This window comes from Lipomyces oligophaga (assembly GCF_038497815.1).
Source record: "Lipomyces oligophaga strain CBS 7107 unplaced genomic scaffold V1516scaffold_3, whole genome shotgun sequence".
Lineage (NCBI taxonomy): Eukaryota > Fungi > Ascomycota > Lipomycetes > Lipomycetales > Lipomycetaceae > Lipomyces > [Lipomyces] oligophaga.
Window position 1 is genome coordinate 1,103,403 of NW_027117787.1, and position 26,476 is coordinate 1,129,878.

General features: G+C 44.0%; 11 protein-coding genes across 11 annotated transcripts; 3 read left to right on the forward strand and 8 right to left on the reverse strand.

Moving 5' to 3' along the window:
- Positions 1-290: 290 nt before the first annotated feature.
- V1516DRAFT_622899 (Nup133 N terminal like-domain-containing protein) lies at positions 291-3,942 on the reverse strand (the record flags this gene model as incomplete). The annotated part of the gene is made up of 2 exons (XM_066919603.1): positions 291-2,899; positions 2,949-3,942. The coding sequence occupies 2 exons, from the start codon at positions 3,940-3,942 to the stop codon at positions 291-293; spliced, it is 3,603 nt and encodes a 1,200-aa protein (XP_066778199.1).
- Positions 3,943-4,290: 348 nt separating this feature from the next.
- Positions 4,291-7,726, forward strand: V1516DRAFT_673404 (uncharacterized protein). The gene is made up of 3 exons (XM_066921904.1): positions 4,291-4,669; positions 4,715-4,829; positions 4,877-7,726. The coding sequence occupies exons 1-3, from the start codon at positions 4,442-4,444 to the stop codon at positions 7,510-7,512; spliced, it is 2,979 nt and encodes a 992-aa protein (XP_066778200.1). The 5' UTR covers positions 4,291-4,441; the 3' UTR covers positions 7,513-7,726.
- A 1,353-nt stretch (positions 7,727-9,079) lies between these two features.
- Positions 9,080-11,254, forward strand: V1516DRAFT_673407 (uncharacterized protein). Its single transcript, XM_066921905.1, has one exon. It carries the CDS (start codon positions 9,132-9,134, stop codon positions 11,058-11,060), a length of 1,929 nt encoding a protein of 642 aa, XP_066778201.1. The 5' UTR covers positions 9,080-9,131; the 3' UTR covers positions 11,061-11,254.
- Positions 11,255-11,886: 632 nt separating this feature from the next.
- Positions 11,887-13,968, reverse strand: V1516DRAFT_673408 (histidine phosphatase superfamily). The gene has a single exon (XM_066921906.1). It carries the CDS (start codon positions 13,816-13,818, stop codon positions 12,016-12,018), a length of 1,803 nt encoding a protein of 600 aa, XP_066778202.1. The 5' UTR covers positions 13,819-13,968; the 3' UTR covers positions 11,887-12,015.
- A 177-nt stretch (positions 13,969-14,145) lies between these two features.
- V1516DRAFT_711411 (uncharacterized protein) lies at positions 14,146-16,134 on the reverse strand. The gene is made up of 2 exons (XM_066924266.1): positions 14,380-16,134; positions 14,146-14,355 (listed from the first exon to the last, which is right to left on the reverse strand). The coding sequence occupies exon 1, from the start codon at positions 16,065-16,067 to the stop codon at positions 14,436-14,438; it is 1,632 nt and encodes a 543-aa protein (XP_066778203.1). The 5' UTR covers positions 16,068-16,134; the 3' UTR covers positions 14,146-14,355; positions 14,380-14,435.
- Positions 16,135-18,547, reverse strand: V1516DRAFT_673410 (uncharacterized protein). The gene has a single exon (XM_066921907.1). It carries the CDS (start codon positions 18,457-18,459, stop codon positions 16,318-16,320), a length of 2,142 nt encoding a protein of 713 aa, XP_066778204.1. The 5' UTR covers positions 18,460-18,547; the 3' UTR covers positions 16,135-16,317.
- Positions 18,548-18,760: 213 nt separating this feature from the next.
- V1516DRAFT_673415 (uncharacterized protein) lies at positions 18,761-19,729 on the reverse strand (the record flags this gene model as incomplete). The annotated part of the gene is made up of 1 exon (XM_066921908.1): positions 18,761-19,729. A coding segment is annotated over exon 1 (904 nt), but the record flags the coding sequence as incomplete, so codon positions are not given.
- A 477-nt stretch (positions 19,730-20,206) lies between these two features.
- V1516DRAFT_663680 (glutathione S-transferase) lies at positions 20,207-21,557 on the reverse strand (the record flags this gene model as incomplete). The annotated part of the gene is made up of 6 exons (XM_066920532.1): positions 20,207-20,275; positions 20,325-20,991; positions 21,037-21,096; positions 21,142-21,230; positions 21,287-21,385; positions 21,450-21,557. 6 exons carry the CDS (start codon positions 21,555-21,557, stop codon positions 20,207-20,209), a joined length of 1,092 nt encoding a protein of 363 aa, XP_066778206.1.
- Positions 21,558-21,671: 114 nt separating this feature from the next.
- V1516DRAFT_673417 (ribonuclease H-like domain-containing protein) lies at positions 21,672-23,219 on the reverse strand. The gene is made up of 2 exons (XM_066921909.1): positions 22,179-23,219; positions 21,672-22,126 (listed from the first exon to the last, which is right to left on the reverse strand). Exons 1-2 carry the CDS (start codon positions 22,846-22,848, stop codon positions 21,753-21,755), a joined length of 1,044 nt encoding a protein of 347 aa, XP_066778207.1. The 5' UTR covers positions 22,849-23,219; the 3' UTR covers positions 21,672-21,752.
- Positions 22,988-25,441, forward strand: V1516DRAFT_673419 (P-loop containing nucleoside triphosphate hydrolase protein). Its single transcript, XM_066921910.1, has 2 exons — positions 22,988-23,357; positions 23,412-25,441. The coding sequence occupies exons 1-2, from the start codon at positions 23,028-23,030 to the stop codon at positions 25,410-25,412; spliced, it is 2,331 nt and encodes a 776-aa protein (XP_066778208.1). The 5' UTR covers positions 22,988-23,027; the 3' UTR covers positions 25,413-25,441.
- V1516DRAFT_673420 (protein-tyrosine phosphatase) lies at positions 25,423-26,468 on the reverse strand. Its single transcript, XM_066921911.1, has 3 exons — positions 25,749-26,468; positions 25,627-25,693; positions 25,423-25,580 (listed from the first exon to the last, which is right to left on the reverse strand). Exons 1-3 carry the CDS (start codon positions 26,315-26,317, stop codon positions 25,524-25,526), a joined length of 693 nt encoding a protein of 230 aa, XP_066778209.1. The 5' UTR covers positions 26,318-26,468; the 3' UTR covers positions 25,423-25,523.
- Positions 26,469-26,476: the final 8 nt, after the last annotated feature.

Sequence of the window (26,476 nt, forward strand, 5' to 3'; positions counted from 1 at the left end):
GATCATCCTAATGAGTTGTGGGTCGATCTTATCGAGGCTCAGCTGATATTGTGGTGCACTCTTTTGGAGCTAATAATGCTATTCATTGATATGGGTATCATCGGTGTCGAAGAGAGAGTCGTTACCCTGTAGTGCAGACAAATTTTGTTTACATATTATAGAGCTTTGATGTATAGTAAAAGTTAACTAGTTTATTGGGAAATAGCTTCATATTCTTCAGAATCACATAAATCTTGATATCTACTTATAGTAGCACATCAGTCCTACTCCTGGAAGGGCTGCGAAACATCTTACTCGGCCAATTTAACCATAGCTCCACAAATATCTTCATATCCCAACGGGTCTGCAAACTCATTATACAAAACAGACAAATTTAAAACCCGCCCATTCAAACGATCCATAATTTCAGCTCGTCGCTTCTCATTTCCATCCAATCGTTCGTCATTTTTCACTCGACTTAGCAAATCATCCTGAATAAACGCAACCTCTATCTCATCTTGCACATGTTCTCGTAGACGAATCATCATTTGTCTTTGTCCTTCAGGACAATAACAATTGCAGAAGCCTCTTGCACGAGACAAATATTCGATTCTTTGCGATAGTGGTAATGGAAAATCACTCTGAGATAAAGTGTACAAAGATTGACTAGCTTGTAGGAACTGCTCCTTTCGACAATAGTATGTCCATAGCAAGTCGGATAGCTCAACACTGGTTTTAGATTTTCGAACCAAATACATTTCAACAAACGGAGTTTGAATATCAAGAAGTCTCTGCGCCATATTTCGATCCACAAACCAATCATAGAAACATATATGAAACAATTCATCTGTTGAGCTGTATGCCGCTTGATAGGCTTCTGTCTGCACCTGCACCTGTATAGCTGAAGTGGAGCTCGTATCCGAAATAGTCGATTGAGAAAACTCTCCAGGAATAGGCTTATTATTTAGTGACTTAAGCTCGGAATCAACCCGCTGATCAATATCATTCAGAATATCAAACACTAGTCCATAGCATCTGAATCGCCTGTTGAAAACCTCCCGACGTGGATCATTTTCTAGCTGCCCTTCCTGACAATATGCCATTGCAACGTTACCTCGATCAACTTCCAGCGCAGTCTGCAAAACCACTTCTACAGCGCCCGGATGATACGACAGTTGTAGAAGCTGCTGAACAACTTCCTGTAGCTCATCAAATTCGATTGTTCCAGCAGTTTTGAGTAGAAGTCTAACACACTCTCGTAAATAATGAAGCTTCATATCAGGATCTGTGGGAGCCGCAGTCTTGGCATTGCTTAATAACTCTAAAGCTTTATAAAGAATAACGGCGTCTCCAGAACAGAATGTACCACATTGTTTGCGAAGCGATTCAACAACCGAATCTATTGAAGATCCTTTGCTGATATTTTGGTTCACCATTGCGGTTACTAGCTCCTTCGCAAGTTCAATACCTTCAGGAGCAGTAAATAAAGCGTGAAAAGTCAATTTCGTAAGCCGAACTTGAGTATCTTTGGATATATATCCCATAAGTTCACTCAGACGCTTCGGTTCAACAACGAGAGAAATGAAAGAAATACCTTCTGTCATAAACTGTAGAAGCTGTACTAATCCGTGTAATCCTTGATGCTCCGCTTGTTGAGCGAACTCGTCGTTCCTAGCTTCGCTTGAGCCGAGCACACCTAAAATCCGATCTGGTCCAGACAATCCTTCTATGTAATTACGATTGTGATTCAAAAACACAAGCAGATCTGACAACATGACAAACAATGATGATAGCTTTGCTGGATCATAGTTGCTGGAAAACACTGGGCCTTTGCTCCCTTTCGCGGGACGTAATTGCAAAATTGGCATATTCCAAATGTCTCGTACCAATCGTGAAATATATATAGCTAGACCTTCTAGACGTCCACTAGGACGTATATCCGCAATGGTTAGCTTGAACTGACCAAACCCATTGTCTTGTACCTGTGGCTTTCCACTGAACTCAATAAAGGACCGACGTGCAATTTCACGAGCATCTAAAGAAGCAGCACCGACAGGTCCAGAAGTTGAACATGCAACACTCAAGGCCGTACAACATAGCTCTCCACGAGTGCATAAATTCATCAATATACGAACATCTTCTCCAAGCTGAATAAATGTCTGTACAAAGGATTTTCGCGTATAGATGTGAACTCCCATATTCGTCAAAACTGCTATTTCTGTGGGATTGGTTGTGTATTGCCCTGCTAATTCATTACCAAAGCCTTTTGGATTATCAGAAAGTTTAAGCTCAGGGGTTATAATTTCAATCGCCTGCACAAATCCTTCAATCTCTGCCCAAGCCGCTGTCTCAACAAGATGCGGAGCTGCAACAGGATTAGATGCTAAGAGCGCAATTCGACCACAATCTGGAGCTGATACGAACAAGCTATCAGACTCATCTCCTTCTTTGACAGCAAAGAAATAACCGGGAGAAAATATTTTCGAAAATTTAGTTTTGCTCAGAATTTTCGAGTCTGATACAGTCTGGAAATTGTTCTCTTCTTGAGGCGGTAAGCGAACATGAAATACCTGCATATTTGTAGCTGGTAGACCGTCCACACTATAATATCCAAAACCGTAAGATCTTGCTGCGCGCATATACAATCTAACTCCTGTAGACGTTGTAGCAATCAAATAAATTTGGGCACTTTCTTGTGGATGTATTGGATGAATTGATACAATAGAGGTGTTTCGTGGATGTAGCAAAGGCGTGGTTTCGTTGATCATCTGGAGATGTGTGCACATCAGGGGAAATGTGTAGGTGATAATGCAAGTGAGTTCAGATTTTGCTGATATCTGGTATGCTCTAATAGTTGACCTAGATGATAAAGTGTATATTAGGGATCGATCATCATCTATAATTATTTGATTGATTGATTCTATTTGATCAGTGTCATGAATTTCATCATAAAATTACCTAAAACATACCTGTTCGATCATTTGCGAAAAACAATGAACCACCGGGAACGGACTTTGCAATATCCACAAATGTATCCAAGGATGGTATAAATCCCGACAATCCTCCTCTAGTATGACAAATTTTTCCACACTTCCCTCTGAACCAGCTTTCGGTGTTCGAGTATATGATTTCCCAGATATCAAGCGAGTTTCTAGTGGTGAAGAATATTCGGCCTGACTTATTGCTTCCACATATTTGATTTACCTCAAGTCCTTTCAGTGAAATAACCATTCCAGTATCGTACAGTTGAAGATCGTTGTATCCCTTGGGGGCGGTCACGCCAAGAATATGAAATTCCAGCGGAGTAGCGAGAAGAAGCAAATACTCAATTGAATCGATAAAAGTGCCTGGTCGCGGCTTAACCAGTTTAACAGATAAAATAGTATGATTTAAGTCCTCATATGAAGAAAAGTCCTGGCCGCTAACAAAATTCCAAAAGAACAGCTTGTTATCGACAGTGATCCAAGCACGACTAAGCTCTGGAAATAGGCCCATTTGAGTATAACATTCTGACTTATTGTATTGTTCAAAAATGATATCTGGGATACTTGAGATTCTCGTACGGATAAATGGTGTCCACGCCTCAGATCCGGACAGGACTCCAGGAGCGCTAGACACAAACTTATATTCAGACATCTGAGGTTGCTGCGTTATTCTATCAAGATCTGGATAATTCGCGTCATAGGCCAGCGACATTGAGATCAGATTATCAGCATATTCAGCAGGAGTCTGTGGAGGTGCTGGCTGAACTGATTCGGTAGGTCTAAGTCTACTGGGCTGGCCAGGCGAAGTCGCGGAAAGAGAGAGTCGATTTGCCGAAGACGTAACTTGATTTCGCAGGCGCGTATTTGGCAGCTGTGATGGAGACGACGCGACTTGCTGCTGAAATTGATACTGAGAATCATTGATTCCGAGTGCAGGCGAATTTCGATTGAGACTGCGAGAAGATAGTGATCTTGTCATAGAACCGAGTCGAGGCACAGATTGAGGACTCTCGATGGAGCCTTCGTGACCGGACGACCCCGGCGTAGCTGGCAGTCCCGCGTGTAAATACACGTTCGGATAGCCTGAAAATGTCGCCATCTCCAGTAAATCTGTTCGTCTAACCTAGAAAACAGCCTGAATTTCTGAATTCTGAACAATTTTTTTTTCTTTGTTTACCATTGAACTGGATCCTTGGATCAACAGAAAGCTTTCACGTCTAGTCAAATCAGGTGACCAACTGGGTCAGGCTGGGGACAAAGAGCCACCTTGAAATTCAACCGTAAGAAACAGGTCGGCAAGCTTCCTGAGATTATTAGATGAAGTTGGCCAGAGAGACAAGTTCATCTATAAACGTGTGAAGTGGGCCAGCAGGATTCATTGAGATAAAATTCGGATAGTATTGGATTGTTGGGTGTGCAATTACTAAGGACTGGAGTTAAGATCTACTCATAAGTTGGCCGAGAAAGAGGAGAAAGCAATGTCTGCCCTCGAAAATATGTTTGATTCTGATGGCGAAGAGGAGGAGACTCGTGTGGAGGCGAATGCTGAGGAAGACGAAGAAGAGGAGGAACAGAGATCAAGGAATACCAGCACTCGTGGTGAAGATAATGGGGAGGATGGAGGGGGCGATGAGGATGAAATCGATGAAGACGATGAAGACGATGAGGACGATGAGGACGATGAGGAAGATGAAGATGGTGGCTCGGTTAGTAATATTTTTATATCAACTCTTTCTTTTCTAATTATTTAGCGACGACGAAAGCGCTCTCGCCGTGAGCGGCGAAATCAGTTCCTCGATGTTGAGGCCGAAGTCGACGAGGATGAGGAAGATATGGAGGAAGATGAAGACGAACTAGGTCGAGAAGGTATGATTTTTGATGATCTATATTAAGCAATTTCTAAAAAATTTCAGACGGCTTTATTCAAGATCAGGAAGGAGAAATTGATCGGACAGATGATCGTTTGCATCGTGAAGTTGATCGTCAGCGCGCTGCAATTGCAGATGAAGATGCAGAACGTCTGGCATCGGAATATCGAGAGAAATATGGCCGAACAGCATCATCAAAATATCGTGGCGATATGAGTGTAATTCCTCAACGACTTTTATTACCTTCTGCTAGCTCTCCTAACATTTGGGCTGTACGATGCAAAGCTGGTCGTGAAAAGTCAATTGTACGTGCCATCTGGAGAAGAAAAATTCATTATGAGTCAACCAAAAATCCAGTTCAAATCCTATCTGTTTTCCAACGAGATTCATTTTCAGGATACATATATCTTGAGGCGCTTCGATTACCAGATGTTGAGTACGCATTGCAGAATGTGGTCAATGTATATTCTCGCCAGATCATGCTTATTCCAGTCAGCGATTACACTGACTTGTTGCGAATTAACAAGGGAAACGAAGCAGAGTTAATTCCCGGGTCTTACGTACGAATCAAACGTGGTAAATACGGCGGAGACCTTGCCGTTGTGGAAGATTTAAGCGAAAGCGGACTTGAGGCACAATTGAAGCTTGTTCCACGCTTAGATTATGGCCGATCTAGTAATTTATTGGAGCAAGTAGGTGCTGATGGAAAACGAAAACGAGTTTCTAAAAGCTCTGTACGTCCAGCTGCACGGCTTTTTTCGCCATCGGAAGCGAGAATGAGTGATCCTGGAAGTTTTCAGCAGCGCCAAGCAAAAGAAAATCATTACATTTTCCAGGGAGAAGAATATGTCAACGGGTTTTTGATAAAGGATTTTAAATTGACTATGCTGAATACAGGCAAAGTTGACCCCACGTTGGAAGAAATTACCAAATTCAGTAGTGGCCAAGATGAAGATGGTATTGATCTTCAAGCACTGGCGCAAAGTTTGAAGCAGCAGGAATCTGAAGGTTCTTTTCAGACGGATGATCATGTTGAGGTTCACGAAGGAGAGCAGGCTGGAGTTTATGGTCGGATTGTGTCTATTGACAACAACATTGTTTCAGTCGTGGCAGAGACAGCAGAGCTTAAAGGACAAGTCATTGAAGTACCGTCGAAGAGTTTACGAAAAAGATTCAAACAGGGAGACCATGTTAGAGTTATTGGCGGAAAATATAAGGATGAGACAGGTATGGTTGTAAAGGTTGAGAGTGGGGTAGTCACCTTAGTGGGCGATTTGTCACTGCAGGAGATTCGAGTGTTTTCGCGGGATGTGAAGGAAGCATCCGATATTGGGGGTCGTAATACGCTTGGAAAATATCAGATTCACGACTTAGTTCAGCTGAGTGCAAATAATGTTGGATGTATTATCACGATCGAGCGGGATGCTTTACGTATCTTGGATATTGCAGGAGTGGTGCAAACGGTGCAACCCAGTGCAGTTGTGATGAAGATTTCGAATAACAAGTTTTCGTTTGCAACTGATCGGAATGGATCTGAAATCCGCGTGGGCGATACAGTGAAGGAAGTGGAATCAGACAGCGGTCAAACTGGAGTTGTGCTACATGTTTACCGGATGTATGCATTCGTTCATGATCGAGCAAAGAGTGAGAATTCAGGAGTATTTCTTGCTCGGACGCGGAATTTGGAAGCAATTGCTGCAAAGAGTAATCGTAGTGGTGGTCAACCGAACTCTGGACCGGACTTAAGCAAGATGAATCCAAACATCCAAGCTGGTATTGGAGGGATGGCGACCCAGCCTCGAAATATTCCTCGAGTTGGTGGTCGAGACAAAGCGCTTGGTCAAACAGTTGTCATTCGGGCGGGTCCATATAAGGGATTGATTGGAATTGTCAAAGATACAACGGATGCAATTGCGCGAGTGGAGCTGCATTCTAAGAGCAAGATGATATCGGTAGACAAAAGCAAATTAGGATTCCGAGATCGCAATACCTCAAATGGAGACAGGAACAAAATGATGAGTTACGAAGAGTTCATTACACCCAAGAAATTCCTAAATGGAGGGTCTTCGATGCCGCAGTATCAGGGAGGAAATACTTCTTCGTGGCAGCCGAATGCAGGGTCCGGACGGACACCAGCTTGGGCTGGATCAGGACGAACACCGGCTTGGGCAGGAGCTGGGGGAGGACGAACGCCTGGGGGAGGAGGCAGGACTCCGGCATGGTCTACGGGAGGAGATGGTGGGAAAACACCAGCTTGGTCAGGGGGAGGAGATGGCGGACGGACGCCAGCATGGAACACAGGAGGATCGCGGACACCAGCGTGGAACATTGGATCAAGAACACCTGCTTACAGTGGTGGCCAGACACCAGGTTGGAGTGGAGGAGGGCCCCGAACACCATGGGAAAGCGAAGGAAGGACGCCAGGTGTTTTTGACGATGGTTATTCAGGTGGTAATGGAGGACCCATTGGTGCGCCTACGCCCGGCCGAGTAGGAGGTGGAGGCGGCGGAGGTGGACTCAGTGGGATTGTTAGAGGGGCGCCCACGCCAGGCCGATGGGACGATATTGCTACTCCGGGCGTAATAGGCGACGCGAAGACACCAGGAATTACGGGAGCGCCGACGCCAGCAGCATATGGAGGCGATTCACCTCGATATGACTACGCGCCTGCGTCGCCGTGAAAGTTTGAAGGCAGTTCTGATTTGGAAAGGAGTGAGGTAAGAATTTAGGAGTGATTGATCCTTTTTTCATTTCAAATAATACGATTTATTCTACTAGTTTTGTCAATATTTGTTAGTTTTAATGAAACTGGATATGTCGATAGTATGTACTCTACTGCAGCACAGAGCAAAAATATTTGTTACTAGGTGTGACGTAATAATATAGTTTGTGATCTTTGTGGCTCGTACGCTTCCATACGGGGGAAGGTGCGTGATTTGTGATCCGTGTTGTGAGTTTGCAACTGTCAGTTTTGACACGGATCGTGACTGTAATTCTGCTTTCCTCGAGGAAGGTTGAGTTTTAGCAGGTTTTACGCCTGCATTGCGGGGATCATGAGAAGACATTTGCGGGGAAGCTGGTGAAAGTGTACGGATGAGAAGAGACAGGGAAGGTGTCTCGTGTGCTGAGAGAAAGGGCAGAAATTACAATGGCCGCGCAGTAAACGCAAGGAGCAAGGGGCGGAGAAGAAAGTAAAAATACAAAGCAAAAGAATAATAGTATGTCCGCAAGGTGACAGTTCCACTCCGCCGAAATCAGCCACCGAAAGCGAAAAGAAATATTCTGCACTTGCAATCTGGAAATGTAAAAGACCATGACAAGCGCGCTTCGGCGAAGAAAAGGACGTAGGACGTCATGGCGCGAAATCGATTGACAATAGCTACATGACATGACAGTAGTTTCAGATGATGTAAGAAGCTGGATTAGGAAATAGATAAGACGACTCTGGTCGAAGCAAGAGAAAAGATACCGTTGTCGTTGGCAGAATATTGCAGATGCCTTAGTGTCTACTTGGAAGGGGAGTTACATCACTCGCTCGCAGAGGAACTAATACGGGTGCACTTTGTAACAGATCCAAGCTACTGGCAGCCCTTTACTCGCCCAGATCCACCGACATCATCGCCTCATTCCATTCTCCGTAAAGATTTGTATCAATTTCCGACGTGGACAGCAGACCAAACCGGATTAGATTCTATTCGGATCCGGTCCCGCTCTCATCTGCCTGTTGACTTCCTGTTCGAATTATCCGTTCTTTCAGCGACACCTCCAAGCTTCGACAAATCTACACCAGCTACCAGATATCTTCAAACAAATCCAAACTCCATTTCTGTAATTGTTCCTTTCCTATTCGCTCCTCCGCACACAATTTCAGCCTGCCATCCGAGCAAACCAAGCGCTAATTGCTCGCTGCAGTTACACCACCACCCACCGGAACGCCTCACGCACAGTCCACTGTGCGGCGCTCAGAAACCTTATTTGAGTCGGAGTGATGATCCGTTGTTTTAGGAATCCCAGGGTTGGCTGACTTTGTCAAGTAGGTCGACGAGACACAGGGCTGCCTGTCCGAGATGCGAGAAGAACGAGGAGAACGCAAGGAAGGGCGTTAATTTTAAGGTTGACGATGATGATGGTGGCAGCCGGCTATCGTGATTCTAGCTTGCGTGCCATGTCCTAGGTCGGCTTGGTGTCCGCAGAAATTACTTATATACCGTTGCTTCCCTCCCACTACTACTTTCATGTGCCTGTCTTCCCCACACGACTACTCCCTGCTTCCTCATTTCTCCCCGCTACTACCCAGAATATGGCTGAAAAAGACTACAAAGAAGGCCCGTCGGCTCGAAATATCGAGGACCGTGGTTCGGCCGACATTGCTCTATCGTCTTTGAACTCGCATTCAGACGGTGAAGTCTCGTCAGCTCACTTAAAGCGACCTCATCATCAGCATCGGCGCGGACTCAGTCACCGCAGCAGCCACTCGCATGCCAATCCTGAGGAGTCTAATCCTCTTGCACCTTTGTCGACGGAAGAAGTTCTCGACATGGCGTCCAACTACGCAATTTCCAACGGCATGGAGGAACATCTTGAAGCTTTCCAAAAGGGTGCTCTCATCGCCCAAAAGCCAGGTTCGCGCGGAATTGGTCTTCCACTTCTCACCGAAGAAGACCGTCAGTCTCTCCAGTTCGAGGTGGATCACAAATGGCGCCAACCTAAGACTCTTTACATGCTCGTAGTTCTTTGCTCGCTTGCAGCCGCTGTCCAAGGTATGGATGAGACTGTGATTAACGGCGCGAATCTCTTTTTTGCTCCCCAATTTGGTATTGATGGAACAGGCAGAGATACATGGATTCTTGGTCTTGTCAATTCGGCTCCTTATCTGTGTTGCTCCACCATAGGTTGCTGGCTTTCTGACCCTATGAACAAAGTTCTAGGCCGTCGCTCTACTATTTTCGTGTCCTGTATTATTGCTGCTGTGACTTGTATTTGGGCAGGATGCACCAATACTTGGTGGCATCTGTTCATTTCGCGGTTTTTCCTTGGATTTGGTATTGGCATGAAATCTGCCACTGTCCCTGTTTATGCTGCTGAATGCACACCGGCGTCGATTCGCGGAGCACTCGTGATGATGTGGCAGATGTGGACGGCGTTTGGTATTATGGTTGGCTATATTGCCGATGTTGCATTCTATTATGTTCCTGATAAACATAATATTACGGGATTGAATTGGCGTCTCATGCTTGGCTCGGCTATGTTCCCTGCTGTGCTTGTGTGTCTGCAAGTTTACTGCTGTCCCGAGTCGCCTCGTTGGTACATGTCTCGAGGTGAGCATGTCAAAGCCTTCGACTCGATGCGAAAACTTAGATCGAATGATGTTCAAGCAGCACGCGATATATTTTATATGCACATTTTGCTTGAGCAAGAAAATGCCATGAAATCTGGACACAACCGTGTGTTGGAGCTGTTCACCGTACCTCGCAATCGTCGAGCTGCACTTGGTTCATGGATCGTTATGTTTATGCAACAGTTCTGTGGAGTGAATGTGATTGCATACTATTCATCTGTGATCTTCTCAAATTCTGGATTTTCCAACGTATCTGCGCTATTGGCTTCTATGGGATTTGGCATCATCAACTTTTTGTTTGCAATTCCGGCCATTTATACGATTGATACGTTTGGACGTCGATTTTTGCTCCTAACTACATTTCCCTTGATGGCTTTGTTCTTGCTTTTCACAGGATTTTCGTTTTTCATTCCCAATCAATCAGCTCGAACTGGCTGTGTCGCTCTAGGTATCTATCTGTTCGGTATGGTGTATTCGCCAGGTGAAGGACCTGTTCCGTTTACCTATTCCGCGGAGGCGTTCCCACTTTACATCCGTGATTTAGGAATGTCGTTTGCGACAGCTACCTGCTGGTTCTTCAATTTCATCTTGTCGCTAACTTGGCCCGCTCTTCAAGAAGCGTTCACACCTCAAGGAGCGTTCGGTTGGTATGCTGCGTGGAATATGGTTGGCTTTACTATGGTGCTGTTCTTGTTGCCTGAGACTAAATCGCTTACTCTGGAGGAATTGGATATCGTCTTTTCTGTGCCTACTCATACTCACGCGAAATATCAGCTTGGTGTCACCAGATATTGGATTCAGCGATACATCTTCAGAAGAGATGTCGAGGAACCTGTCCCGCTGTATGAGAAATATCAACCGCAGATCCCTGCAGACCTTGAAAAGGTTTGATAGGTTGATCTGAATATATGTTTTGATTTTTAATTTGTTTTTGTAATACGACTTGCTTTGTATATGATAATATAGCTGATTTTTGCCCAACAGTAAAACTATCGTACAATCCTTACGTACACACCTACTAAGTCAAGAAAGAAATCGAACAAAGCTTGAAACAAAGCTTGAATGGTCTTGTGTCTCTTTTCTCCACATTTTAGCGCAAGCGACAACTGTCACTGCGACGTTGTAGCTATTGTGCAGTTTATTCAGTATAGCACTGTCTTGGTTTCTCAAACCTTGCCTAAGTCTCCATTTCCCCGCAACTCTGCCTTCTGATAAGAAACTCACATTTTTGCTACAAAGGGATTAATAGACAACACCTGAGACCATACGGCGACGTCTTCTCTAACGATAACTAACTTGCTTTCGTAAAGATATCGTACAACTACGTGGCATGGCTCAGCTGATATAGTTTTCGTATCTCTCTAATTTCATGGTTCCAGGTTATTCAATACTCGTAATTACCAAACTCTTCGCTAAATAAAAGATCATTTAGTAGCAATCACGTCCATCACACTCTTACTCAGTATTGTAAGGTCTATAAATCCTATCAAGTCTTTGCTCTTTGCGTTTCATATGCTCTGTTGCTACTGGAACCTACCGAAGCTTATCCCCATCTGCTCCCAAATCACAAATCACAAACTCTAACGCACAGTCCAGGAATACCGCTTCTGGTAGCCGAAACGGAATCCGAAACTGAAATTTAGGCCGCCCATAACCGGTCAAGATAGAGTTTTGAAAATTTTAGCTTCCCCCCTCTAATTACAAACGCCTCAGATTTCAGCTTCGGAAGATGACTATATTATCACATAATAATGTGCATCTGTATTACTAATACAACAAGACCTCAACAATTATCAAATTACATCAAACTTCTAGTTTCAAATGCATACTCCTCTGCTATCCTCCTCTATTCGTCGATAGGACGTTCATACTCAGGTGCGTTCTCCCAACCACGGGGTATTCCAAAACAAACATTATCATAGTCAACTTTGGCAGTGGCCATGTCAAGGGCGCTGATGAATGTGGACAAAGGACAGAAACCTTCGGGATCTGAAGGACAAGCGCCGACACCCGTCAACGGGAAAACGCGACTATTCAATTTTAATCTCACCATAGTCTCAGAAAACACCGGGCAGTCAATCAATTCAACGTAGAGACGAGCTCCGAATGGAACCAGCCGCGAAGCAACAAATAATCGCGGCTGCAATAAAGTAGTCGACGGGAGCTGTCCAAATGGAATTCCAAGTGCTGTCAAAACCGCAAGAATAATCGTGTCATGGGTCATATCCATGTAGAAAACTTGGTCGAGTGGGAATGTTTGCTCGTTGTTGGTAATCGTTACATTAATCGACGCGAACGGCTCCGTCAATAAGTGTCCCTCTAAACGTGCCTGCAACTCCTTTAACCAACCAACACCCTGAGCAGAACCAACCGCAGAACCATAGGATGCATCTCCCCAGAACTCAAGTGCATCTCGGTACTCGTATCCATACCATTCTCGCTCGGTAAACAATGTGCAGAATTCTGAAGACCCGTACGCAGCAGTCTCAAACGCACAAAGAGCCATAGCGGAATAACAATCCATTGGAGTGATGTTTGCGCTAGGAAGCAGCTTGTTCAACCGCACAGCGGCATCTTTCAAGAACACAGCGACCCATTCGCGGTAGATTCGAGACCCGATCGTGAACCGCTTAGAGTTCGAATTAGGACACGAATGATACGACGCAAGTGTATTGTTTTCAAGAGCTGTTTCAGACATATACACCATCTTGTAAAGATCGTCATTATCGACAGGAGCATTAGGCTCGCCAGAATAAACGCCAAAGAATCCTGCGGCCCAGGCATGTGCAGATGTATTGATTCGCGATTGATCTGTAGTTCTCAGAACAATCTTTGGCCGTGCAGTACCATTTGGATAAACGTTCAAACTCGGATGATAGAACATCTCACCCTTTTCAGAAGCGTTGAATAGCAATCGGCCATGAGTCTCCCAAAACATCGAACCGGAGGTGAACTCAGTTGCAACGCCAGAAGCAAGCAGCAGTTCGTCATCTAGCGTAAACTTATAATCTTTAATCCAGGCAACTTCAGCTGCTGGGTCTTCAGTCATACTCTCCAGCTTACGGACCAGCTCAATGATCTTCTCATATGCTCCTCCAGTAGGATATCTCTCTGCGTGGCGATGGAGAACGTGGACCTGTCTAAACGCACACTGAGCATTAGGAAGACCATAATGGCCCTTACCAGCGGTTGCCGAGATTCCTGGCCACTCCTTGCCGGTATCATAGTAAGGAGACAGCGAGCCCCATGATTGCTTGACATTGAAGCCAGACGGAAAGGAAGTTCCCGTAGGTGCAGCAATAGGAGATGCATCGCGCGAAGGCGCAGAACTCATCCTTGAAACAAAGAAAAACACAATCAAAAGTACAACAGCCGGAACAACAAGGATAATCACCAACTTCTTGAGTGCTGGCTCGGTCGCTGCATTTCGAACTCGACGGAACCGGGTGGGCGTAGACGCGGTCGGTGCCAAATTTTCCGCTGCTTCGGCAGCCTCAAGGTCTACTGTCGACCCAGTACTGTTTTCCTCTAATTGATCGTCGGGCCTCGTTGTGTCATTGGACGATCGCGGAGCAGCTGGCTGTCCATCGTGAAGAAGAGGGTCATATACCCCCGATTGGCCTGGAGACCGAGGTTGCTGAGAAGCCATAGCTTGTCGAGATTACTCAGGTGGTAAACAAGCAAATTAATCACAATTGCAGGATTAGATTGTGGTAGTAATATAGCACTATAGTACTACACTGTTATAATACCACAAACCAGCAAGAGTGCGCGATATCAAGCTAATCTGCGTTTATCAGTAATTTGTTGTTAGGAAAACACCATTATCTCTGCCCAAGACAGTCAGTAACATTACTTCCATTCGTTGCTACATATTAATCCTTATATGTATCACTGTGTGATTTTAAGCCATATATGTATATATGGTTGCATATTTATACATTTTGCTAACTCCCACTGAGCACGGCATATTTGACCCATGTGCATACATTGCTGACGATATTACGTAACAATGAGTGTATTGATTATCTAATAAAAACCAAAAGCAATTTGGGCAATTGATACAGCTTCTGGGTCATTTATCAATTGCACTCACCAATTGAACCCGTCAATCCTTTTTCTCAATTGCCTTTATCAAATATCCTTCATCAAACGCCAGCCCGATCAACAACACCATCCATACCACCTGCCATACCACCTGCCATACCACCTGCCATACCACCTGGCAACCCATCCGAAACTCCAACCAAAAACATTAAGGATCCATCATCCTCCTTTCGTCCAGAATGCATGTCTATATGCAGATATCTCGCTCTCTCCTTCGTATGCAGCACTCCATTTAACTGCTGTTTTGTAGCCAAGAGCCTTTTTGGCAAATAAAACTGCATCAGGAACATGACCGACCAATAGCCCACCAAGTAAACCACCAATGTTCAGGGCGCTGATGCAGCAAGCCGTAGCCTTTGTAAAGTCCTTACTCTTGCTTAATACTCGAAACGCTGAGGCTCCGCCAAATAGATACGTGCCGTATCGAATCACGTCACCTGAGTCATCGAACGAAGACAGGAATCCTAGAACCGCGTACGCAAGACCGGAGGATCCACAAATTGATACAAGATAGCGAACATTACCTCCACCAAGAACAACAGGGACAAATGCAGCAGAAATTGCGGATGTTGTCAAACCGACTGCTAGAACAGGAGCAAGAGCAGAAGGCGCAATGAGATACTCAGTCTCTCTACATAAGAAGACGAAACACAATGTCGACGCAATGAACGACACCAGCGTATGATGTGAGAGCTGAGACATAACAATAGCAGCACTAGGCACATTGAGTTTACCTCCTTTGATGAGGGTGCTCAGTTTGCGAAGATGCAGATATCCATATCGAACCAGAGTCGAGCGAACGGAAGGAACCATAATCTTAATTGCAAATAAGGAGGACACCACAACAGCGATACCTGTCGAAACGGGATAGACATGATATTGATGCTTCGAGCCTCCGCCTAGGACTCTGCGATCACCTGGAGCGAGAAACCCACCATCCTGATCTTCAAACAGCTTCAGCAGCAAGTAGCCTCCCGTGCCAACCAGGAATCCGAATGTTCCCGTAACCAGGCCGATATACCAGACATAACCAAATTTACGGCTCTTGATCAATTTTTCAGCCCAATTGTCAGCAGAAGGCAATTTTGGCTCCTTCTTCTTGTTGATCTCTGATACGATCGAGTCGTCAGGGGTTGGAAATGAGGACGGCAGTCCTAGATAACTCGGTTCTTTGGCAACCACCTTGGATGGCTCTTGAATCGGCTGTAGGCATGGAAGCGAAGTATCTGAGATAGGAACAATCACTCGATTCGGAGCATTAACAATTTCGGGGAGCATTCCAATTACAAAGACATCTTGAGGTTGCTTGGTTGCAGTCGTCAACTCGGAGACAATTTCAACAGGAAAGTTTGAGGTAGCCGGAGACTGAACCAAACCGCTTTTAGCAGGCAAATCCGTAACAGCTCCAAACACCTTAGCTCGATCAGAATTCACAGACAATTCATGTCTTCCCAGATCGGTATTTCTCGCAGCGTAGAGTCTGGACGACTCCGACGTCGACCACATGTGAGCACTATTCGCAGTGATGTACATATTATCGACAAAATAATTATCATCTCCAGATTGAGAGAGTGATTTCATATTCGGTTTTGCTACTCTTGCTGCCCTGGCCGATCGCGAGCGGCCCTTTCGCTTACTATTAGAAGCATAAAACACTGTTCGCTCAGTCATCCAGATAGGCGAGATCTGATCACCGCCTACCACTATACCAGCGCGTGCAGCTGGCCCCACAGATCTGCGCAGAATCGACCACCAGTTCGACTGTACTACAGATCTTGATACAAAGCTCATTTGTCTTCTATTATATATATCTTTCTCCTTCCTCTGTCGATCTTAGTAATATGGAGAGGTTGGGAATGATTGACTTATGGTCTGTGATCTACTTGGGAGAAATGCCCGTCCGGGGTCGGTATCCGAATCTCCCACCTGTTTCTTATCTGGCCAGCTACATAAGACTACGTTTACAGTACAATGAAGTAATGATGTCGAGCATTAATAAAAATACTCATGAGAATTAAAATAACATAAATTACGCAAAATATCACTCCTCTTCATCCTCCAATACTACATGTCGGATGGGACTACTTGTTCGTTTAGCCTCGAGCTTGATCGCATCAACTTGGGATAATCTGACACGCTCTTCCGACTTCTCTTCCTCGTCCAGAAATTCGTCTTGCTCATTGCCTGTATTTGTTTCCAGAGTTACATGCCCAGATCGATCACCTGATTCTGGCACAAATCTCTCTTGCACTTGCTCGTTTCGAGAAATAGGGCGTGATGCATCTTCAATAGCAGATCCTACGTCATCCTCATCATTCAAAGCTAACGGAACTTGGACTTCGGACTTCTCTTCTTCGTCCAAAGTCTCGTCCTTTTCGGTCTTAGCATCTTCAAGAAGCACTCCAGTTGTGGAACTAGCAGTCTTCTCAACTACAAACGTCTCTCCGTTTTCTTCAACTTCAGTGATATTCTCTGCACCAGCAGGAACTGACGGTGTGGCACCGCGACTAGGCATTTCAGAAGTATACAATGAAGTTGACTCGCTCGAGGTTGAACTCTCATCTTGAGAAATTTTCTCTAGAACATTTCGATCAATAACATCATACTCTTCGTTGTCCGACTCGGACACACTGGGCGGGGATAGTATTGTGTCAATTCGATCTGCAGCCTCAACAGCCAATGAAGTTACTGCATGCTTCTTCAAGCGAAGTTGTTGCCGTCTTGTCTGGTCAGCTTCATCCACGATCTCGCCCTCTGGGGGTGTGAGCAAGATATCATCAAGATCGGAGTAGTATTTCTCCAGCTCTTGCTGAATCGACATCAGCTTCGTCCTCCGTGCTTCAGGGTTAATCTCCGAAGCAGCGCGTTCAATAGAATAAGAAGCAGTAGATATTTTGTCTTTAAGTTTGTCGATATTCTCCTCTACTAAATCAAGAGCATTTTTGGGAGGGGGAACCACTGCCTCTTCAGCAGTACCCTCTGAGGTTTCATTGTAGAAGGGAGCAAAATGAGATAGGGTGTAATGAAAAGGTGGACGCGTCTCTGGAGAACCATCCCGCTTGACAGGTTCCTGAGCTGGCAAACTTTCAGACTCTTGCTTGTCTTCATCAGTTCCAAACAAGATCTGAGCTAGTTCAGCATATGTAAGCGGCTTAGAGTCCGATTTTGGATCAGATTTCAAATCAGATTTCAAATCAATTTCCTTGGGCTCTTCGACTGTTGTAGGAGTGGTAACTGAAGGCTGAGCAGAACGGATTTCGAAAGACTTTTCCGTTGGTTCCGGATATCCAGATTTGGGGGCCAACTCTTGTCCTTCCTGTTCCGCTGCAGCTGCACCACCAAAAAGAGCACTAAGAAAGTCTTGCGTAGACTGATAATTGACATCAGGAACTAACTTAGCACTGCCGGGACCAGTACTCCCGACGAGCGACTGATGGGATTGAGTGCGTGGACCACGATGAGAGCCTCTTTTGCGCGTTTCAGGGACTGCTGGACAAGGTGCCGAGAAACCTTGCGATCTGATGCCTTGCTTGGCCAGATATTCATTAATCGATCCTGGTTTGAATGGCGACTCTAATTCGGATTCAGAGTCAGCAACAGAAGGAGCTTGAAGGAATCTAGCTTGTTCAAACGGTGTCTCCAGAGTCAGTGGTTGCTTTTGTTGATGCTGCTGTAATCGACGTTGTTGAAGTAATTGTTGCTGTTCGAAAAACTGAGAAAGCCAATTATTAGCAGACGTTGGTGCCTCCTCTTCCTGTTCTTCCGGCTGCTGAATATACTGAAGAAACTGTTGCAGCTCTGCATCTCGTCTAGCCTGATCCTGCTGCTGCTTCAAATAGACCGCCTGACGTAACTTCTGTCGTCGAACAATCTGAGCCTCGCGATCAACCAATGCCTGTAAAATGGCTTCCGCCTCGCGCTGTTCCTGGGCCTTCTGTTGCTGAACCGCACGGAGAACAAGATCCTGCTCCTCCGCAATTAAGAACGTGAGCTGGTTACGCTTTGCGCTAAGCTGTGCCTGTCTTCGAACAAGCAATTCCTTTTCGATCGCCAGTCGCTGCTGTTCACGTTCAAGAGCAGACAGCTGGGAAAGATAATGTGATAAATGAGCACGATGTGCTGCCACCGGAGGAGCTTTGCGCGACGAATAGCCCGCAGAAGGAACAAAGTACAGGCGATCCATGTAGTATATTGGCAACGAGCTTATCAAAATATCACAATTTTTAAGTTCTATAAGAACAAAATAAAAATCAAGTCCAAATCAATGGCCGATCAAGCCAAATTTATGCAAATTCGTGCTGATCTGACACTCATCCCGGACCGCTCGGCCAAGGACCTTAGACTCCGAGCCACGTGATTATATACGAACCGAGTTGGTTCTGGAAGACAGAAGAAGATGACGTAGAGGATGGTTTTATGTAATCACTTTGCTTATAATAAAATTACATAATCATATAATGATTGACATCTGTAATAATACTAATAATCATAATAGAAATAATAATAGTACCGAAAAGAGCAGCACGGATAGTAGTGGCAGCTACACTATTGGATGCGACTGACTCATAACCGGCCACGGATATGGAGAATTGCTACTTATAGGTCCGTCCCAGAGTAATATCTGGCTTGCATTCAAAAAACTTGATTCTGCTCCAGATATTTCCTCCAAACTGCTACTATCCTCTACGCTGTTGGAAGATATAATTCGTTTGCGGGGATAACAGCATGGAACAAATCTAGTCAATGCTTGCAAAGTTGTAGAAAACAGACTCCATTCGGGAGCGGTCTTGTAGCTATTAGCGGAAGTAGAAGGAGGATGAGTACCTCCACAAGTCCGATTTTGAATTGCATTTTCTAAGCGAATTCTATCTTCTTCTTCAGTCACTTCGTGGTTGCTATGATCCGTGGTATTTGATTCGTCAGCATCGAGCATATGATCAGTGAAACTGGTAATGGCCGCTGCCATTTCAGAGTTTTCTTCAAACAAATGTGAAGTGCGCGTTCGTGATTTTGCTTTCACTGGTATTTGTATTGGTTTTTTCGTGGAGCTCTCATTGACTTTTTTGATGCTATTGTTTGATTCAACGGTTGTTTGTTCTGGGTACTCGGATGGAAATGGAATATCAACTTGTTGAATCTCAGTCGGCCGTTTGTGTTTTGGAACCATTACAAAATCAGACTCATGTGCTGGATGAGGATGCTTTGTGCAGCTACTCAGACAAACTTCTACCAAATCTTCAGATTCAGATATAGAACTGCTATGAATCGAATGAACTGAGACATTTATTCTCTCTGGTCCATAAACAGAATCAGCAGAGTCTAGGGGATTTACCGGTTCGTCCTGACCGATATTTGCAGGTCGATCCGGTCTTTGAAATGGTATTGGAAGCTTTTTGTCTCCTCCTCGTTTCCTTTTAAACATTGTTCCAAATATAGATTTTTTTTTCATCTCAGACTCGGCAGGGGTAGCGACCTGCTGCGGAGAACTACAGGCTGAAGAGCCCGTTGTCGAGTTCTCGCTCAAACTCGTAGATTGACCATCCTGATCGCTCACACTAGGACTGCTATTCGGAGATTTGAATCTGCCTGTCCAGAATCTCTTTCCTTTCGAGCTTTTCGAGCTCTGAATTTGCCGTAATTCGACAACTGGAGATCTAATTTCGGTATCGACCGTGAGATGGCTTGGCTTTGGGTTCCGTTGCACTGTGGAGTAAAATCGGCGTAAAACCGAATTTTTCTGCATTATAGTAATTCATTATTGGAACTCAATCCATATATTTCTCAAGTGAATACAAATTTAAATAGCACGACACGGAGAATAAAAAAAATTTCTCGAGGTATTGGAATTCAGGCCGATTTCCAAACAAGGCAATACATCAACAATTAATTTGTTGCACATGAGTCAAACTCTGCATAGAGAAATTTCAGTACTACTTTGGCAAAATATTTCCAGCTGGACCAATCGGAGTGATTGAAAATGGGTTGATTTGTTTATGACTCTGTTAATAGTTAATGGCTGATATTTTCAAAAAGCAGTAACATATTCACCTTTGTATAGTGCTTCTTGATATGCTCAAAATTCGTAGTATTTTTAAAAGCCGGATAGTCCCAATATAAATGGCGTACCCAAGTATGAAGATTGGGATAATCGGCACGAATGGTTCCGAGATTACATTTGAAATGTTGCACGTAGACTGGATCGAATCGAATGATCGTGGTGTAAAGCCGAATATCAGCCTCCGTCAGCGTATCTCCAAACAAAAATGGGCCCGAAGACTTTCCTAGAATCTCTTCTAAACGGTCCAAAGATTTGAAAAGTTTTATACAATGAGTCTCGTAAGCCGTTTGCGTAGTAGCAAATCCGGATTTGTAAACACCATTGTTCACCGTGTCGTAGACCCACTCATTCAATTCGTCGATTTCGACTCTTAGATTTTCGGGGTAGTAAGTGATACCTCTGTATTTCTCGTCGATAAAATCGTCAAACTCTTCATTGAACATGCGGATAATCTCGGACGATTCGTTGTTTACTATAGATTCCGTCTTTGTATCCCATAAGACAGGCACCGTGAACCGGCCTTCATAGTCAGGATTAACTTTGAAATAATATTGACGAATAAACTCAAAATTATAGAATGGATCTTCATTTGCACCTGGAGTTTCTTCTGGCGACGAGAATTTCCATCCCATAGGACCCAGAAGCCAATCGACGGCACTATATATTAGTGGAGAACCAAAAAATGGATTCAGATTCACTTACCTCATGCTTATCACATCCTGCAGACCTTTCAGTTCACGGACAATCGCAGTACGATGCGCCCTAACCAGTCAGGCAGGAACTTCAAAACAAACTGCAAAATCTTACCAAGGACATGCCCAAGAAATAAATAAATGATATCGACCTTTATCGGGCTCATACTCTGTCCCTCTAGCGACCGAGTTTCTGAATACAGACTATAACTACCCGTCAACCGATCTGATCAGAAATTGATGAAATCAGCATTACATACCGGCTTACGGCGAAATTCGCCATCTTTGCTCGCCCAAGCCAAAATGTCATCCTTTTTGTCCATTGTGGCTATTGGAAAAGTCGAAAATTTTGAAGTGATCTGTAACCATCAGCTTAAACGGGTTCGTCGGTTGTGATTCCATCGCACTGCAGTCATATCTTACCAATAGACAAAAATTCAACCGCGAATTCTTAAAAGACGTTAATCTCTGAGGAATTTGGATGTTGCAGGTTTGTAAAGCGCGAGCTCGAACTGAAAAGACTAAATTCATTGGTCTAAACCTGGCTATCTTATCGAGACTGCGGGGATATTTATATGGACGTCGGCTGGGATATGACAAAGACATTATAAAATCTGAATAAGCACAAACGTTATACCTACATAACAGTCAAGATATTATAATCATTACGGTTACTGAAATAGATTATTCAGATGTTTTACTGTTTTATACCATGTTACACATATATTACACATCTGACGCAGGTACCAAATTCTTTGACTCTTCCTCGTTAGCTTTGTGGGCCCTCTTCGACAATGCACTTTTCTCGAACTCGTTTTTGAACCGCCGAAAGAGCAAAATACAAGCTCGAGCATCCTCCACTGATGAATGCTGGTCTGCTTGGATTTCCAAATCAAGAAATTCTTTAGCCACGTTCTTGAGTGACGGAGCATGTCCTTTTGAAATGGCTCTGAATTTTGCTAGTCTTGAGGTGTCGTAGATTAATCGTCTTGGATGAGATACCATTAAAATTTTTAAATCGTTTTGGATCGCATGTCCAATCAGTATTCGATCTTTCAGAATTTCGGCTACTTTGTACTGGACCTCTCTAAATGATTTAGCTAGTTTATTAGCACTAATGATAAACGAATTAGAAAAAATAGACAAGCCTACCATTTGTCATATCCTTTGGAGACACTCCACTGATCCAAGTTCTCCAATCTGTGACGCGCTCTTCAGGCTGAACAAATTCGTCTAAGATAACAGCACCGAAATAATTCACAATCGAGACTCTTGCCAACGCGTTCCGAGACCCGTTCGGGCCAACGCCCACAAATTCACAATCCAGAGCAATGTATTTGCCAATGTCTGTTCTGGTTTCATCGATATTTACTGGTCGCGTCCACCACTTTTGGATTGCCGAAAATTTTTCTGATCCTGTCCCTGTCAAAGACGCAATTAGCCGACCGGATGAAGATTTGGTTTTATCTCTAGCTAGATAAGTTTTGTAAATCTCGTCTTTGCCATATGCAGATTCCAGATCAGCAAGAGAGATGTCATTGTCTTCCGCCCATTCTAGTAAATTCACGTGGAGATTTTTGGTTTTGTCTTTGCGCCTACCCGCTAAAACTTTTAGGACAATATTTTTTAACGTTTCTTCATCATTCAGAACTTCTTCATTTTGTGGTTGTAGATCTTCCGGTTTCTCTGTATTTGATTTGCTCTGCTCTAATATTGGTTTCTTTCTGGTCTGTGATTGTTCCTTCTTCCTGCTTGTTCTTTTGCTTTTTTGTTTCCATGATTGTTGTAATGCCTGCCAGTTCGAAGATAATTCTGAATCCATGGTTTAATTTTTTTTAGCGTCAAAGATATGCAGGGTCTAATAGCTTGAACTAGGAATTAAACAAATTTCTTTGGGTGGGAGTTATAATTTTTGTCCCAAGCGAAATAGTATATTTCCTTCCAACTAACTCATCTTTATAATTACAAATATTGAAGCCTTTGACCGAAAAGCAGCACAAAATGACCTCGACTGAGCGGAAAGGTCCTGTAAAACCTACCCAGTCTGCAAAACATCTCAGAACTAGACCTACAGACAAGCAATCTCGAAGAGCCAGAGAACGAGAAGATCTCCAAGAACTCAAGCAGCGCACGCTCGAATTTGATTCTAAGGAAGCAGCAACTTTCGACGATTTGCCGATTTCTCAGGCAACAGCTATTGGTCTAAAGCAGTCACATTTCACTACCTTGACAGATATCCAAAAGGCAGCAATCGCTCCGGCTTTGCGGGGAAATGATATTTTGGGAGCTGCCCGTACAGGAAGTGGGAAAACGCTGGCATTTTTGATTCCTGTAAGAAGGCACTTTGAAATGGAATTTGCGATATAGGGACTAACATTTTTCAAGTTACTTGAATGTTTATATCGAAATCAATGGACTCAGTATGATGGCTTAGGCGCGCTAGTAGTCTCGCCAACTCGTGAACTAGCGATTCAAATATTTGACGTTCTGCGCAAAATTGGACGAGCACATTCCTTTTCTGCTGGCCTCGTCATGGGTGGAAAAGACGTTCAGGTCGAGCGAGAGCGAATTGGTAGACTGAATATTCTAGTTGGAACCCCTGGCCGTATCCTCCAGCATTTAGATCAAGCTGCTGGATTTGATATCAGTAACTTGAAAATCCTTATTCTTGATGAAGCTGATCGCATTCTCGATATGGGATTCCGGAAAACTGTAGATGCAATTGTCGAACATCTTCCAAGAGAACGCCAGACGTTGCTATTTTCAGCTACTCAAACCAAGTCCGTTTCTGATTTGGCTAGACTGTCTCTGTCTGCCGAGCGAGCTCAATACATATCAGCGCATGAAACCTCGACAATTAGCACTCCGCAAGGGTTGAAGCAGTACTATGTGATCACTCCACTTTACGAGAAACTTGACACTTTATTTGGATTTCTGAAAACTCACTTAAAGGCTAAGGTGATTGTCTTTCTCTCGTCGTCGAAACAAGTTCGATTTGTGTTCGAAACTTTCAAAACTCTTCATCCAGGTATCCCTCTTTTGCATTTACATGGGCGTCAGAAACAGGCTGCTCGGATTGACGTCACGGATCGATTTTCGGAAGCTCAATATGCCTGTTTGTTCTGTACCGACATTGTTGCAAGAGGGATTGATTTCCCTTCAGTGGACTGGGTCGTCCAGGTCGATGCTCCAGAAGATGCAGATACATATGTCCATCGAGTTGGTCGAACAGCCAGATTTGAAGCGAGTGGTCGAGCTTTATTAATGCTCACGCCGTCTGAAGAAGTAGGAATGCTATCCAGACTTGCAACGAAGAAAGTACCGATCGAAAAAATCACAATCAAAGAGAGTAAAAAGAAGAGTATTCGGCCCGATCTACAAGCTCTTTGTTTTAAAAATCCTGATATAAAATATCTAGGACAAAAAGCATTTATATCATATTGCAAATCCATATACATACAGAAGGATAAAGAGGTATTCAAAATTGCTGATCTTCCTGCGACTGAGTACGCCGAAAGTTTAGGACTACCCGGGGCTCCCAAAATCAAGTTTTTAAATGTCCAGAAAGCAAAACAAATGAAAAACGCCCTCAAGGTAAACAATGACTCGGATGGTAGCGAGGACTACGATGAACCGAATAAACGAGATCAAACTGTGAGGACCAAATATGATCGTATGTTTGAACGCCAGAATCAAGGAGTTTTGTCCCAGCATTATTTAAATTTGATTCAAGATGATGAAATTCAGAAATCAAATGCTGATGAGGAAGAAGACCAAGATTTTCTGACTGTCAAGCGTTATGACCATGGACTCATAGAAGAAGAAGATCAAGAAGACGAGGACAAAGACAGCAACTCTGCGACATATTTTGGAGTCGAAGGAGCACCAGTGTCCAAGAGACAAGCTAAAATGGCGCTTTCTAAAAAAGCCATGCTGAAATTCAAGAAGAATCCTACGAAATTGACTTTTGATGATGAGGGTCATCCCCATGCTTTGTATGAATTTGAGCGAGAAGATGATTTCAAGAAACATGGAGCAACAGAAGAACAGATAGCAGACTTTTTAGATAAAGAAGGTGGGCGGATGAAACAAATCGATGCGATTGATAAACAAGTTGCAAGAGACAAGAGAACAGAAAAGAAAAGGAAACAAAAGGAAAAGCTTGCAGCTCGCGAAGACTCCGATAGGGAAGATGAACCGGCCATTCTTCTAGCTGAGCAAGAACAGGAAGAGCAATTACTAGCTGGTGAGAAACGGCCGCGCAAATGGTTCGAGGATGATGAAAAATCAGAGAGTAAAAAATTGAGATCTGAATACTCGTTGGCACCACCTGAGTCCCTGGAAGATCTTGAAGCGCTATCCAAGCGACTTCTTGGATCCAATTAGTATAGTTAAATAAACATATATCACCAAGATTTCATTATTCAAATGTTATCATTATATACATAAATTAGCATGAAGAGAAACTAATATACACAGATCAGCACGCTATTAATACTAGAGAAAAGAAGGAGCTATTTCCGGGTTAATTCGAACAGAGTGAACATCGAAGGCCTAAGCTACGTTAATGCCAAAATTATTAGAATAGTGATAGACATACCTCGATATGTAGCTCAATAAGAACTCGTTTTCTGGATCCGGCAAATCTTCTATATTCTTCGGAAACACTGCCGAATTAGTTAGGGATGCAGGCAAAGCAAGCATAATGTCAAAATGATGTACCTTGCCAAATTCCAGTTCTGAACTCGCCGTAGACAACCAATCACGGTTCCTGTGCGATGTCTGCCCATTCCTCCACAGACTAGTAGAGGATAATTATCTTTGTTTGCTATGATTTCAAGCGATCTGACTATAGCAGCTTCTGGGAGCTGGTCCCACGGATTTGCGGTTGATTTTGCAGATTGGTTTCGTTCTTCTGTACCAGAAGAAATGCCGTTTGAACGAGCGACTGTGGAGTCATAGTCTAGATATTCCTCGACATCGGGACCATTTTCGAGTCCAAGATGGAATACCCGGATACCGCAGCTACGCGCAAAACTAGCAAATGATTCGGACGGGTCTTCCATCTCGAGCCATACAATCGATTTCAATCGTAATTCAGCAACAAACGAAAAATTAATTGGAGTTGGCTGTCCAGATCTGTATAACTGATCTTCAACAGGACAAAAGTTCAGCGGCGGAACGAGCTTGTGGAACGGCGGATTATGAAGAGTTGCCATTTCGCTTGCGGTGCTGCTGTTGGTCGACGAGGGGGTATTTGAGTCGAAGTCATCGTCGTTCAAGTCCTCCATGCTGTTGGCTTTGTCCCCGCGTTCTTAAAGAATTCAAGTAAGTGGACAAAATAAACCAAACAACACAAAACAGGCTCCTCGCCGCAAATGTTATTTTGCTTTCAGCGTTTCAATCGTTGCTGAACTGTCTGGACTTGGTCAGATTAGGAACTGGATCTA